This window comes from Varanus komodoensis, unplaced genomic scaffold (assembly GCF_004798865.1).
Source record: "Varanus komodoensis strain SLA01 unplaced genomic scaffold, ASM479886v1 scaffold1, whole genome shotgun sequence".
Lineage (NCBI taxonomy): Eukaryota > Metazoa > Chordata > Lepidosauria > Squamata > Varanidae > Varanus > Varanus komodoensis.
Window position 1 is genome coordinate 122,756,401 of NW_025335268.1, and position 14,513 is coordinate 122,770,913.

The 14,513-nt window shown below is 44.0% G+C and overlaps 1 protein-coding gene across 1 annotated transcript in view; it reads left to right on the plus strand.

Moving 5' to 3' along the window:
- The window catches only part of LOC123024276 (armadillo repeat-containing protein 12-like), a 55,596-nt gene that overhangs the window by 38,244 nt on the left and 2,839 nt on the right, over positions 1-14,513 (plus strand). Inside the window, exons 2-5 of the mRNA XM_044431813.1 lie at positions 7,352-7,542; positions 9,390-9,547; positions 11,511-11,645; positions 13,494-13,667. Coding sequence (XP_044287748.1) covers positions 7,352-7,542; positions 9,390-9,547; positions 11,511-11,645; positions 13,494-13,667 — 658 coding nt within the window. The remainder of the gene's footprint in view (positions 1-7,351; positions 7,543-9,389; positions 9,548-11,510; positions 11,646-13,493; positions 13,668-14,513) is intronic.

The window sequence follows — 14,513 nt, forward strand, 5'->3', positions numbered from 1 at the left end:
ACTTTTGGGTACTGAGGTTTAGACATATTAAGGTGGTCTGATTTCCCAAAGTGCTGCTGGTTTGCTCCATGAATATGGGACCAGCTGCTGGGCAGAGGCCCAGCAATTCATTTCCTAGAGCTGCCTTCCTCAGGCTTGAGCCCTCTGTAACTTTTGGACCACAGCTCCCAGAATTCCTGACCTTGGGGGCGAGGGCTAATGGGGAGTGAATTCCAAAACATCTTTTAAGGGCCCTAGGCTGGGGAAGGCTATTCCAGGATTTAGGGGGCGGAAGCGGCAACACAACATTCCAAAGTCTCCTTCAAAATGAAGTCAGCTTGGCCAGATGGCTCTGCTTATCTTCGTGCACTATCGGCGGATCTACGTCATCCTCTCCGTAACCTTGTTATCCAGGAAGAGCCAACCTGCGGAGTAAAGCCAGGGTCAGAAGGAGGGACCGAAGGGGAAGAAGCAGCCCCCACCGCTGCCAGACAACCGGTTCACTCTCTCTGCTGACATTTCAGTCTCTGTACTGAAAATGTCAGAGGGGGAAAAAAAGAAGAGGGGGAAGTCACGCTCTGCCTCTAAGCCACCTAAAAAACCACATGCGGGCGGCTGTCCAGGTACCTCTCCTGCCAGCCAGACCTCCTCAGGAAACCCCCTCATAAAAGTCGGCCAAGCTGCTCGTATATGATGAGGGGCTGGCAAGTTTGCACAGAGCTGTGCAGGAGTCGCAGCAGAGCGGGGGTTAAAAAGGTGAAGGCCGCAAGCCTGGGAGTGAGGAACAGAGAGACAGGGTGTGTGTGTGTGTGTGTGTGTGTGTGGAGGGAACAGAACATCCTGTACCCTTGAGCATTAAAAAAGCCCTGTAAAGGAGGAGGGGAAGGAAGACGGGAGCTGCCTTTGGGGAGTAGCTGCGCAGAAGGAGTGGGAGAACTTACTGTGTGTGTGTTGTTTCCTTGAGAGCCTGATCGCTGTGGGGCAGCAGGCACATTGCAAACAGCATGTGGATCCAGCCTCCACTGTTGTCCACCCTCAGGTTGCAGCTAGAGAGTGGCCAAGGGTTGTGGGAATGGATGGAGAGCGCAAAGCGCTATTGCTTAGGGCTGTTCCCCAATTTGACGCAATCAGTGTACATTTGACTGAACAATCATTTTGAAAAATGTGGTTTGATAGATGGTGTATCAAGCCCCTCACCCCCCACCCCCAACCTGATGGCCCTCCACATATGTTGGGCTGCAGCTCTCATCATTCCCAGCCAATGTGGTTGGGAAAACCAAATATATGTATATGAAGAGGCATTTCGTCCCTTCTATCTGCAATTTTTGCAATACTTACATAAAAAGTAAGTGTAAAGAAACAAAAGAGAATATGGCTTGCCCAATTAAGCAGGGATGCTGTTTTAGTCACATAAAAAAATCTTTAAGTAAAATCAACTAGCAAATTAATTAATTGAAGGTTATATTCCTACTATTAATAATTTCACATGGTTAAAAATAGTAAGCAAGAGCCCAAGAACTTTGCATCTTATTCTCAGGGGTGCCATCAGAACTAGACATGGGGGCAGAAGTTCAGGAACACCACTCAAGTGACCGATTAGGAGGACCCCTAATACAGCAGGGCTCTCTTTCCAGTGAAATGATTGATCATGCATCTAAAGAGTACCCCCTCCTTAGTAAAAGCATGAAGTCCACAGTCTGAAGTGACCTAACTGCACCATCATTTATACAGCACTCTGTATTCATAAGCACAATTTCACAGGGATGCTATTTCCAGCAGTCACCCAGTGCCAGCTGCGTGAGTCCTTTGAAACCCAGTGGGGAAATCCTTAAAAATGCAATTTAGAGCAGGAAGGGTGTATTCTGCCAAGCACACTTATTAAGCCAAGAGAACACACAAACACAAATCCTTACATGCACGCACACATGTGTGTGCACATATATACACACACAGGACAATGAGAACTTTAGCAATGGCAGGATTAAGAACTGGACATAAATTAAAAGAATATCACAATTCCATTGAACAATTGATATAAAGCAATAACTGATTTACAGATGTTACAAAGAACAATAAAATGCTTGAAAGAGAGTTCTGCAAATGGATGCTGAAAAATTAACATGTGGATTTGGCAAGCTATAATTACACGCAAGCAAAATTTTATGGGCATGGGATATTTTCCCCCCAGTATCATGTTCTGGATCAGGAAGGGTCAAGGATGCATGAGTCATAGAGTTGTATTTGCATCACACTTCTTAGCTCTAATACTATGTCATTTTATTCAGCAGTAAGTTTTAGGGTGAATGAGCAATAACTCCAAAAGGCCACTTCACAGGTTAACATTTTGGTTACGGAAGGCACTTTAGTACTGGAAAACTGTGAGAACAAATGCTGCTTGTCAGTTTTCCTAAACAGTGAGGATGAATTGTCATGTAAGTTATTTTCGTCATGGGAATGGCCTGTCAAGTCACTTCAATGACTAAATATACCGGGTTTCTTCTTCTTTGTAACAAATAGTTGCCTCTGAGGGTGATACACACGCCTTTCTTGCCAATAGTGTCAAGCTACAGTTCTCAGTGAGGTTAGAAGGCTGGCATCTTAAAACCTGTCTTAAGATGTCAGCAAAGAATATCTGTAAATGGTTAAATACCTGTCATTTTTAAGAAAGGTTTTTGGAAAAACTTTGTAAGTTAAAAGCCTAAATGATTATGTCTTGATAATGAAATACTCATTTTAGTCTATGAATGGGAACGACAGCAAAATGTCACAACTTGAAATGTTGCGGTTCAAGATTTCAGCTGTTCCACACCATTTGTCCTCTACCCCATTTTTCTAATGTTTTTTCGCTGTCAGTGTTCTGTAGCCACTGAGCATGTCCATTCTTCACAGGGGTGATTTTGGGAATCCCCTCATCTTTAGGGTTTTTTCTCCTCAACAATTCTTTGTACTTCTGCAAACCTTGGGATTCCCCTGGGTCTGTTGCTACCTCCCTCTTGTACATGGGTGATGCTGATTGGCTACATAAGCATATGTATAATTCTTATGTTATTTTACTATCTTTTGGCTAACATTTGGTTTTGTTGAAAGCCATGCAGCTTTGAAGATAAGCACCAGCATGTTCAATTGTGCTCAGCAGTGAATATCCAGTGTTGCTCCTTTGGAACTGATGCAATATGGGTCCACCTAGGCAAAATAGTGAGAATTCTACAGCCACATTCTGTATTAGTGGGAGCTTTCAAGTGGCTTTCAAGAGTAGCTCCGTGTTTAACGTGTTATAATAATCCAACCAAGAGGTTACCAGAGCGTAGCTCACTGTATGCAAGCAATTCATATGTAGGAAAATCTGGAACTGATGAACTAACTGAAATTGGTAAAAGGTTATCTGAGTCACTAAAGTCGCTTGGGCCTCAACTAGCAATGTCAGATCTAAAAGCACCTTAAGTTGTGTACCTGCTCCTTCAGGAAGAACACAGTCCCACCCAGAACACCAGCTTTCTAAACCTAGGAACCACCTCCAAACTGTGTCCAAATTCTGTGGTAGTTTTGGCCTTCATCCAGTCTATTACTGAGTCTAGACAATAGTTTGGCATCCCTCTTGTTAGGCATTATACCGGAAAATATTAGCAAACAAGAAATGTATTTGATGCTACATTTAATCACAGCGGCGAGGATTGTGCTTGCTCAATACTGGAAGAGTGAGAAATTACCCACTGAGGAACTGATTTTAAAAAAGATTCAGGACTGTGCAGAAATGGACAGATTGACTCTATTACTGAAGGAGAAAGAAGATACTGACTTCTATCAAACTTGGGACCATTTTTATGATTGGCTGGAGAAACGGGACTTGGCTTAGATTTAAAGATGTTTTTAAATTTTTATAAATTGATTTGAATTTGATTATAGAATGTTAAAAAGATACATTATAAGGGGCTGTCCCAGTATGTCCGATGTATTTGATGATTGATGTTTTTAGTTTAAAATTTTTAATAAAAATCTTTATTAAACAAAATAGTTTGGCACCCCGCAACCTCATCTGACACTCATAATGGATGACACCTTGCTCCAAATCCCTGGATGATCTCACTCAACAGCTTCATGCAGGTGTCAGAGTAAGCAAGGAGTAAGTTGGAATCTTACTCAGGTGTCTTATGCTGCATCAGACCCTTGGTCTAGGTAGCCCATTATGGTCAACACTGACCGCCAGGGTTTGAGGCAGGATCTTTTCCCAGCCCTTCCTGGAGATGCTGGGGATTGAACTCAGACCCTTCTGCAAGCAAAGCAGGTGCTGTACCACTGAATCACAACCCACCTCCAATCTTATGGGACTATGTAGCTTGAAGCCATAAAGTCAACCAGACTTCCTCCAGTGCTACTTCTGAAATGGACTCTGCAGGTAGGATTGGAAGTGCTATGTTACCGTGATCCTCAGTTCCAACCCCAACTAACAAGATACCATAGTCAAGAAATTGGAGGAGAATCAAGGGTGTTGTGCTCCTCCTGTGTCTCTTCTCCCTGTCAAATCCTGGCCGAAACCCAGACTGAAACAGATCTATACAAGCTGTTAATAGCACTTTGAATTGGACCACTGACACTTTCTTGAACAAAAACAGATATGGTATTGGGTATGGTTGCTACAATCTTCCTGGTTCAGTGAGGAATATTGTATATTACAGCAGAGGTGGGAAGAAGCTATATTTCTAGATATTCTGGGTGGACTCCCATAAGCCTCTGCCGGCATGGGTCAATGGTCAGGAATTCTGGGTACTGAAGTCCAAAACATCTGGTGTTTTACTTATCCCTGTACTACATCTAAAAGCAGCTAAATGCTTGAGGAATCACTGTGCAGAGATACTCAGGAAAAGTAACCATGGCAGGCCTGGGATTTGACAAGTGACCTTTGGTAGCCATTCTCTCTCTCTCTGGCAGATTAGAAGGATTCAAGCATCTAGAAGTGCTGCTGTGCTTTCTCCAGAAATGCAGAGGGCCCCTGTTCATCTCATGGGTTTTGCTGCCCTCTTCTGGGGCATGCCAGATGTTTTCAAGGCACCCATTAACTTGACTAATTTCTACTCTTTGCTTTGAGAACATCCTGAGCAGTTCCCACTACCTGCAAACGAATATACTCCCTTTAGAAAGCTATCCCCAACATACTTGCTAGAAAGGAAGCTCCAAGATCAAACTCAGTCACTGTAAAACTGAAAACTTCAAGATTACAAGAACAATTTTACAAACCTGTGCAAAATAAATGGTCTTTGCCAAGTGCTGAAAAGAACCAGACAAAACCTTTCTGGAAAGACTGTTTTATAATTTGTGTGCCACTACCAGAAAGCTGTGGTGCAGTTATGTAATTTTAGGTCCTGGGCTTAATAATAGTCTTTTATGCCCCATCTCTAAACAGCCATGTGTTTTACTGCAATTACAAAGCTCACAACAAACGTTTCTCTCCCTCGCTTCTCCCACTAAGTACTTCTACATTCCTGATATGCTAGAGGGGTCAGAGATGGTTTATCCTCCCTGATAAAAAAGAAATACTCTGAACATGTGCAATGTCATATTTAAGCTTACCTTAAATCATCACACTACCGGAATAGAGTTTGAGTCTGCTACCTTAATAATATATTTATGCAGGAAGAAGCCCTGCTTGGTTGTAGAGAAAGGATAAGGATTTATATTTTTAAATAAGGAAATGAGCATTTGTGCATCTTTTCCACATCCTTGGCTGGTGCAGGATTGAGGATCAAGCAACTTCCCTATGATGAAAGGCTACAATAGCTGGGATTGTTTAGCTTAGAAATGAGGCAAGTAAGGAGTGACATGATAGAGATGTACAGAATTATGTACAGTGGAGTATATATAGATATGAATAAATAATTCTCATGCAGCTAAGGGTCCCAGTGTGGGAGTGCACCTTTTATGTTTAATATTAAATTAATTAATTATTAATGGCTTTGATTGATTATATGATTTGATTTATTTGTAAAGGGTTTTTTTTCCTTTTCAGATTCCTTGTTCTTATTGATGTACTTTCGCATTGTATTGTAATTAAGTTAGTTAATACAACGTCTTAAAAAAAAGAACTGTGCACAGTATAGACAAAGTGGCTAGGATGACATCCCATTAACTGAGTCATCCTGTTAAGATGATACATGGGAGGTTTAGGACAGATAAAAGCAAGCACTTCCCCTCAAAGCACAGATTTCAACTATGGGATTCACTACTGCAAGATGTAGTGTTGGCCCCAGGTTTGGCTTGGAGGAGAAGGCCATTAATGGATGCTAGTCCTGATGGCTCTGTGCTGCCTCCAGAATCGGAGGTGGCACGTCTATATACACCAGTTGGTGGGGAACATGGGTGGGAGGTTGGTGTTGCACTAATATGCTGTTTGTGGGCTTCACATGAGCGGCTACCTGGCAACTGTATTAACTGAATGCTGGACCGAATGGAGGGACGGCAGAGGGTGAGGTGGCTAGATGGAGTCACTGAAGCAGTCGGTCTGAGCTTAAGTGGACTCCAGGGGATGGTGGAGGACAGGAAGGCCTGGAAGAATGTTGTCCATGGGGTGGCGATGGGTCAGACACGACTTCACAACTAGCAACAACAACAAGGACCAAATGGAACCTTGGTCTAATCCAGCCGGGTTCATTTATACTTAAGGATGAGAATGGCCAAGGAATTCAGAGGAAGCATCTGGCGGGAGACCATAATCACTGAGACCCACAACTTGCGAGATCTATCATTGCCTCACTCAGCCTGTTCATGAACTGGTCCTGCCCTCCCTCTCCTTGTACTTAGAGGTCAGGTCTGATTCCTCACGGGGGTTTCTAGTCTTGGAGGTATTCCACAGAGGAAGCTGTACCCATCGGATCAACAGCTGGGAATGCTCTGCTAAAGAATCTTGGAACACCTCTGGGTATTTTTCACATTATGCTTACATTCGTACAGAGGAGCCTAAAAGGGACCCTCTCTTTCCCACTTGTATCCCACTTTCTTGTCTTTTTTGGCAAAGGAAGGTCTTCACATTGGAACTCAGGAAGATGCCCAACACTAAGGTCCTATTTGCCTCCCTAGCCCATTCTTGCCAGTTTTGATTGTCAGAGACTTGCCAGAATCCCAGGCAGACAGGAATCTTCCATACCACTTGCTGCCTTGCACTTTTAAGTGGAGATGGTGGGACTGATCCTGTCATTATGCAACACACACCCTCTGTTACTGGGCTAAGATCCATCCTGGTATCTTACTTCTCAAGATAACGCTGAGCCCTAATCTGTCCAGACCTCATGATGATGTGCCACAACTGTCATGATGGGCTCAGGTGACATCACAAACCATGCAGTCAGCAATATAGTGTTTCAGAAAGGTGGCCTGTGGCCAGAGCTCAACCAGATTGCTTGAGAGCTCCCGACAAGGTGATGAAATACAGCGAGTTGATAACTAGGAAAAATGTGGCGAATGGAGTTATAGGAGCTTCAGCCATCTATCTGGTGTCCAAGGCTCTCCTAGCAATGCTCCAAAGTCCCCCCTTCAACCTGGAGTCAAGTGAGTCATGTGGGATACAAGGAGACAGTGGAACATTCTCACTAGTACCGTGTGTTATTGTCATTCCAAAGGGCCATGACAAAGAAACACAGCAATGATGCTCGTGTCCACTCCCTGTTCCTATTTCTGCTTTGTCATCAGCTTATCCACTGAATTGCTGTGTGGTTAATGATGACATCCTCTTGTCTTTCTGTGGTTCTTCCCCACACTGGGTACTTTTTGTCTATGTTCCCGTAAACTCACCCTGGTTAGGTCCTAATTTTGGTTCAGTTTAGCGTGCTATTGCTAAGGCAATTGCTCTCTTCTGTCTGTATGAAGCACTTTTGCCTCCCCTGAACCAAGAATAAGGGGGATGGAATGAAAGGAAAAGGGGAGCTGGAGAGCCCAGAAGAGGTTGGGTTGCTCAAAATACACTTTCTTAGGCTTGAGGGCATCACTGGGTGAAAAACAGCAATGGGATTTTGGCAGGCAACCAGGCCAAGTGGGATTGTTTTAGATGGGAAGAAGAAACACTTTTCTTCCTTCTTTATAGAGGTTTTCTCCTCTGTTCCCCTGCCAAATAACTAATAGTTACTACTACTTAGGATAAAACTTCGGATATACCCTAATCTGACCCACTGCTTGGAGAGTTATGTAATCTTACTGACAAGGACACGTCCCTTCACCTAAGGCTTTGGGAAGAATGAAAGTAAAGGGCTTTGGATTTACTTGCCCCAAACCCAAACACACAGAAATTAACAAAAAACTGTACAAATGGTCAAAACAAAACAACCCGTCAGTGGAATATTCTTGAAGAATGAACTCTTACTTTTATGGGGAATCTGATTTAGTAAAAGGCCTTTAACAGAGAATAGTTGTTGTTTGGTCCAGTCATGCAATAGACTATTTCTGACGTCAGTGGTTTAACGAGCACATCAGAATATTGCCACATGACTGAACTGACTCTGCTGAGAATTCTTAAAATATATCCCAGTTTGAGCTTATTCCAAACAAGGAGCTGGAGCTGTTGACTATGTATAGGAAAGAAAGAGAGGGGAAATCCTGTTCTGGTGTGCTGGCACATGCCAGCTTACCAGATGAGTGAAGGGACACTGTTGAGCTACATAGAATATATCAGGCTTGCCGAAGAGTTGAGGGCGAGAAGGGAATGCTGAAATACTTCAGGCTTGTGATGCTATTAAAATGCTGTAAACAGTCTCCACCCTCGGCACACATTTTAAAGATTGATGCTTGCTTGCACAGCAGTCATGTTAGGATGGACCAGTTCCCAGAGGTGTGGCCATATTTGTCTGTTGTAGCAAAAACAAGAAAGAGTTTTGTGGCAGCACAACTGTATTATGACTTGAATGGATGAGATGTTACCCGAGTTGGCAGATATATGTAGCACACGCAACACTGAAGGCGCACACCTGCACACCTTGGAGGTTTCAACTCAGAACTTCTGCTTGGGGGATCCCCCAGGACCATTTTTCAGGGGACCTGCTATGCTCTAACAACATATCTGTCCTACACTTGCCACTTGCAATGTGGCTACCCTTCTGCATGTCCATTTCCTGCTTCTCTGTGTTGTTGTTTAATTTCTCTGCTACCCAATAGCCAAAACTCTCTGGGTGGTTCACCACAATTAAGCACAGTGTGCTCTGTGCAATTTACATGAGTGGCCCAGTGGTATCAGCATGGGGAAGCCTTGTGGCACAGTCATGCCATCTTTTAGGAGAGTCTAAAATGCCCCTTCACAGGAATTTCTATAGCTTCTATTGGGCTGATGTGGTAGGACAGGAAAGCTTGGTGAAAAGATGTCAGTATGTATAATCCAGGTCCTTTGAACTTACCTAGGTTTGGCAGGTACTTCACTTCTGATTGTTTCCTTCTAGGACATTCCATTGAGTATTATCCAATTCCATCTGTAAGGGCAAAAGTTCCTGGTGAACTCAGGCGACTCCTGCTGTCCCTCACTCCAAGCCTAGATGCCAACTCCAAGAGAACAGTACTTAATACCATCACACAATGTATCCATCTGAAGGAAGAAGAGGTGAGGGTCCTTAGAGTGCAAACTGGAAAATTAGGCCTGATAAAACAGAGCACAGCCTAGGAACTCAGATATGGAAGTTCTCCTCTAGCTTGCCCATGTTCCACTTGAGATCAGAGGGACTTAGTCTCCAGGACCTTGACACCTGTTCTGGAAAAGGGTGTGTATGAGAAGGAGTTCACAAAGAGAAGCCAAACTGGAATGGATTTCAGATGCCACTTGACACTGAAAAAAAACCAGGCAGGTGTTTCAGCAGAAATGGAAAGGTCCATGTGGCACAGGTTTCAAGGCTGGGAATATAAAGCTAAATGGAATATTCTGGGAGAACTGGGCTCACACAGGATTTGGGGATAGGTCAGAGTGAACTTTTTAGGCAGCTTCAATGCTCCATTGTAGCATTCAGTTTGATCCAGGCTTTTCCATATGGTGAGGGCCCATGTTTAAGATTAGTCAAGTAGAAAACATTTGTTTCAAACAGACAGACAGACAGACAGGCCAAGTTAGCCTTGTAAGTGCAAATTCTCCTTCCCCACTGCTGACTGTGGAACATTAAAAAGCAGCCCAGGCTTCTGGCACTCTTTATCCACCTTCCTTAGCCAGCAGTGGAAGTCCCAGCATGTGTGACATTCTGAATTGCGACAGCTGTTGTGGAACTAGGATGCACAATCCTCTATGCTTGCTTTCCACTTATGAGTACAGGGATGACTTGTAGGGGATCTAGACTAGGTTGAGCTCACCAGCTTTTCACACTGGCACCGCCTTGCTATTGTCCTAACAGAGATGGTGCTTCCCGATGCAGCTTTCCCATCTCTCTTTCTCAGCAAGGAACACTTAAGCCTGTCCCTGCTTCACGTTGCCTTCTGTGGTGGCTTTTCACCTTGCTCAGCTTCAAAGACATATTTGCCAATGGATTAGTTAACAAGAGTGTAGCTTGTCAAGATAGCAGCATCCACTTACGAGTTAGAGTAAGAGTTAGAGTCCATGGATGCTTTTTATAATGAAATTCCCTAGCCTTATTTGTGGAATTTTATTGGGTGATGAGTGGATTTCTGGATCATGCCTTTTCCTGTTTTTAAACCTTCCATGTCCACTGCCTTTGTCTTAAGTCACACCCTCCCCCCAACCCAGCCATTAAGGCACAAAAGATAGAATAGCCTCACAAAAGCCTTCAATGGGAGCACTGAGACCTGTCTAGCCAGAATATCCTGAGTGCTAGCAAAGTAAGTTATCCTTCCATTTTCTCCTTATATCTTAAGACTCTGTAGTATGTGTTAGAGTAGAAGGTTAAAGGGGGAAGTATGGCCTTCCAGAAGTTGCTGGACTGCAGTTCCCATCCACCCTATAGCCAATGGTCAGGGATGATGGGGGTTGCCATTCAGTTAAAATCTGGAGGATCACACCTTCCCCTTTCCTGTGTGACAGACCATTGTTGATAAAGGTCTGATCTATGCCTGATATTTGATAAACAGAAATATGCAGTCACTGGAATTTTATTCATTCATTCATTTAGGACATTTTTATATCATTCCTATTTAGTCAATGACTAAAGGATGGTCATCTCAGGATGGTCACCTGTAGCACAAAAATATCCATGGAAAAGCAGGCTGTAACAGGATAGGATAGGATAAGGAAGGGCAGGGCAGGGCAGGGCAGGGCAGGGCAGGGCAGGGCAGGGCAGAGTCACACAATCTGAAATCCCATTTACAATCTAATTGCCATCCAGTGTCCATGGAGGCAACTTGGTGCCCTCCAAATGTTTTGAACAGGTTGCCTTCCCCTGAGCATGACTTGTCAGTTCTGTAGTTCAGTATCATGCACTTGAGGAAAGGGTTGTGCAGGTGTTATGTGAGTATGCAATCCATTCTGTGTTCCAGTTTAGTTCATTTCAGTTTTAGTTCTCCAGATTTGATTACCTCTTCCTTCCTTCCTTCCTTCCTTCCTTCCTTCCTTCCTTCCTTCCTTCCAGGCAAATGCTTGTACTCATGATGATATAAAATTGGTGGCATCATTCCTGGATGATGAAGATAAAGTCACCCAGACTGAGGCACTAAATGCCCTCAAAGCCTTCACTGCCATTTGGAGATTTAAAATCAAAATCCAGGTAACAACTTACAGGAGTTGCATATAAGACCCGGTCCTGACTTGCATTAAGTTCTACCAGTGGCTCTATTACATGAAAAGATTTCATGTAGCATTTATTCAATTGAAGAAAAAAGGGCTTTTAAGAATCTCAACAGTTGCCCCATGCCATCCACAGGTCTTTCTGCCTCATCATACTTTTAATTTTAACATGATCTGATAACTGCAGATGATTGTACACCAGTCTGTTGCTGCCTTTAGGTTGCAATGCTATGCAGGATTAAACAGAAACGAGGTGTGCAACACCAGTCAGTCGTATGTGTTATTTTTAGTAAATTTGTTATTGTACTTTTCCTGTTGTGTTCCTTTTGTAAGTCATACAAGGTATTTATGTTGGTGGGTGCGGCTTAAAAAATAATAAGGATAAGTAAGCCTGGGAGCAACAAGATTCTATGTCCCACCTCCATGTGGTAACTTGAGGTGACCAGGGGAGGTAGGATGGTATAGGGGAAGGACTAAGCTCTTGTTCCCAGCTGTGTGTTCCCATTCCATTTTCCCCCACCAGTGACTTTTAAAATAACATTAAAATCTCCAGAAATTTCTCACAGATCACCTTTGTCATCCCTTCTGCCATTATTTTTCATATTTGCATTGAAAAATGCAATTTATTTTTGGATAACAATCTTTATCTATCTGAAATGGCCATCTTCTTAAATGGTGAAAGAAGACAGTTCATGTCTGACAATCACTTGAATGCAGTGCTTAATTTGCAAATACTGATAAAATGGTAACTGGTAAATTTGTTTTATCTTAGTTCAGACAACATGATAACTGACACCCAACATTTGGGTGTACGTTATTGTTGAACCTTGGGTTGTTGTTGAAACATGAGTTACCGAGGTAAGAAACAATGGGGAACAGACTATGGTTCACAACCCAGCAACAAACCATGGGTTCTCTTCATGTGTTGTTCATGGTTAACAAGCCATGGTTTGCTAGTGAAGCTGAGTTCAGACACACTATAACCTTCATTTCAACCTCAACTCATGGTTCAATGACAACCCACACTCAACTCTTACACAACCCCTGGATAAGTCATATTGTCTGAATTTAGTCACTGAGCATATGGCATAACTCCCCAAGGAACAAAATCCCTTATCTAGAGATATCACCATTAAACCAGTTCGAAAAATCACTTTCCCTTTTATTTTATTAGCTTTTTATTAGATTTATATCCCACTTTTTCATTTTTTTAAGAACTCAAACTGGCTTATACCATCTTCAGTCTCCTGCTCTCAATCTTATCCCCAAAACAACCTTTATGCTATCATTCAGATCTGCAGATGCAATCGGGAAGTGGCTCATCTGGAAGTGGATTGTTCCAGCACCTACAGCACAAAGTCTTTATATCCCCTAAACCAGCATGTTGAATGTGCTGAGAGCTCATTGGTGGAACAAAGCATGTGATGCTTATGCTCTCAGATGCTGCCATGACAGCGGGTAGCCAGGTCTCAGGCTCATTTTATTTTTTGTGCTTTTGTTGTTTTGCATTGTTTTTTACTGGACCAGAGGTCCTCTAGCCAGAGTCAGCAGGACACAGATACTTTAAGGGGCTCTGCCCCTGGGAATTTTTAAATTTTGGAATGGTCGACTCTAATATGAATTACCTACAGACCTGCCAGTAGAACTGGTTCACTCTTCTGTCCATCTCTGCTCTATTGCTTCAAAGCAGAATGCAAGGAAAGGTGCAGGGGCTGATTCCTGGTCTAGTTATCCCCCTAATCTTTTGCTCAGAGTCTTCTCCTAATGGTCAGGATGAGAAAAATCATTGCATTACACAAACAAACATTTGCTTTGTTTCCCTGTGCAGGAATACGTCCCTAAGATTGTTGAGCTGGTGACCAGCAACTGGGATGCCAACATGCAGGTTGCTGGCTTGAGGCTGCTGAACGGGTTGCATATCCCAGATCAAACTCACCCCCTGCTGAAAAGGGTGCTATTGAATTTCATGGACATTCTGTTCATGGCAAACACCTTGGCCAAGGTACAGAATCATCCAGGCAGGCAGTTCCTCCTTATCTGCAGCATTGCCTGGGCAAGCCTGGAGGAGCACAGAAGTGCACCCACCTGCCGCAGGTCCTACAAACAGACACGCATAGCAGATGTTTGTTTTCCCTGCAAAGGTGCATCCCTATTTAGACAGAATGAAACCCGGCAATTCCTGGCCTTTCAGACCTGCGACAAGACGGAGTGCTGCTGTTCCCGGTCCCCCACCACGTTGCATTCTGCCTTGCCAACCCGACTGATGTTCCCCCCTCCCCAGTAGGCAATCAGCCGTTATGGTCATGCAACACACTCAGTTGTCACTGAGTAGAGGTGGTTGCTTCTCCTGGCCCCACCCCTCTGTACGTGCACCTCTGCAACCCTCGGGGCTTCCCTGGGGCTGCTGGGGCCTCCCTTCTGCAGGCTGCTGGTGGTGTTTGGCTACACAGGCAAAGATCCCCACACAGGACCATCTGGAGATGGCCTGGGGTACCAGGCAAGGCCATGCCTTTCTCCTCCAATGCACAAAGGCCAACTGGCAAGTGAGCCCTACTGTGATACGGAACATGGGACAGCATCACCCACCACACCTGTATGCAGCAGACTATTCTGAGGGGTGCAGGACCCACAACTGTGGTCTCCAATCCTTTCTTCCTCCCAGCATTTGCCAGGAGAGGCAACTGCCTCACTCTGCCCAATGGTAGCTCCGGCCTGGCCCCCACAGCCTGACCATCGGAAATGGAGAGACCAATTGGCACCTGCACTTCGGAGCACACCTGTCCCCTGTCCAGGACTCTCCATTGCATTTTTCTGGCCTGGTTTTCCATTTCTCCTGCCAGCATTCCAT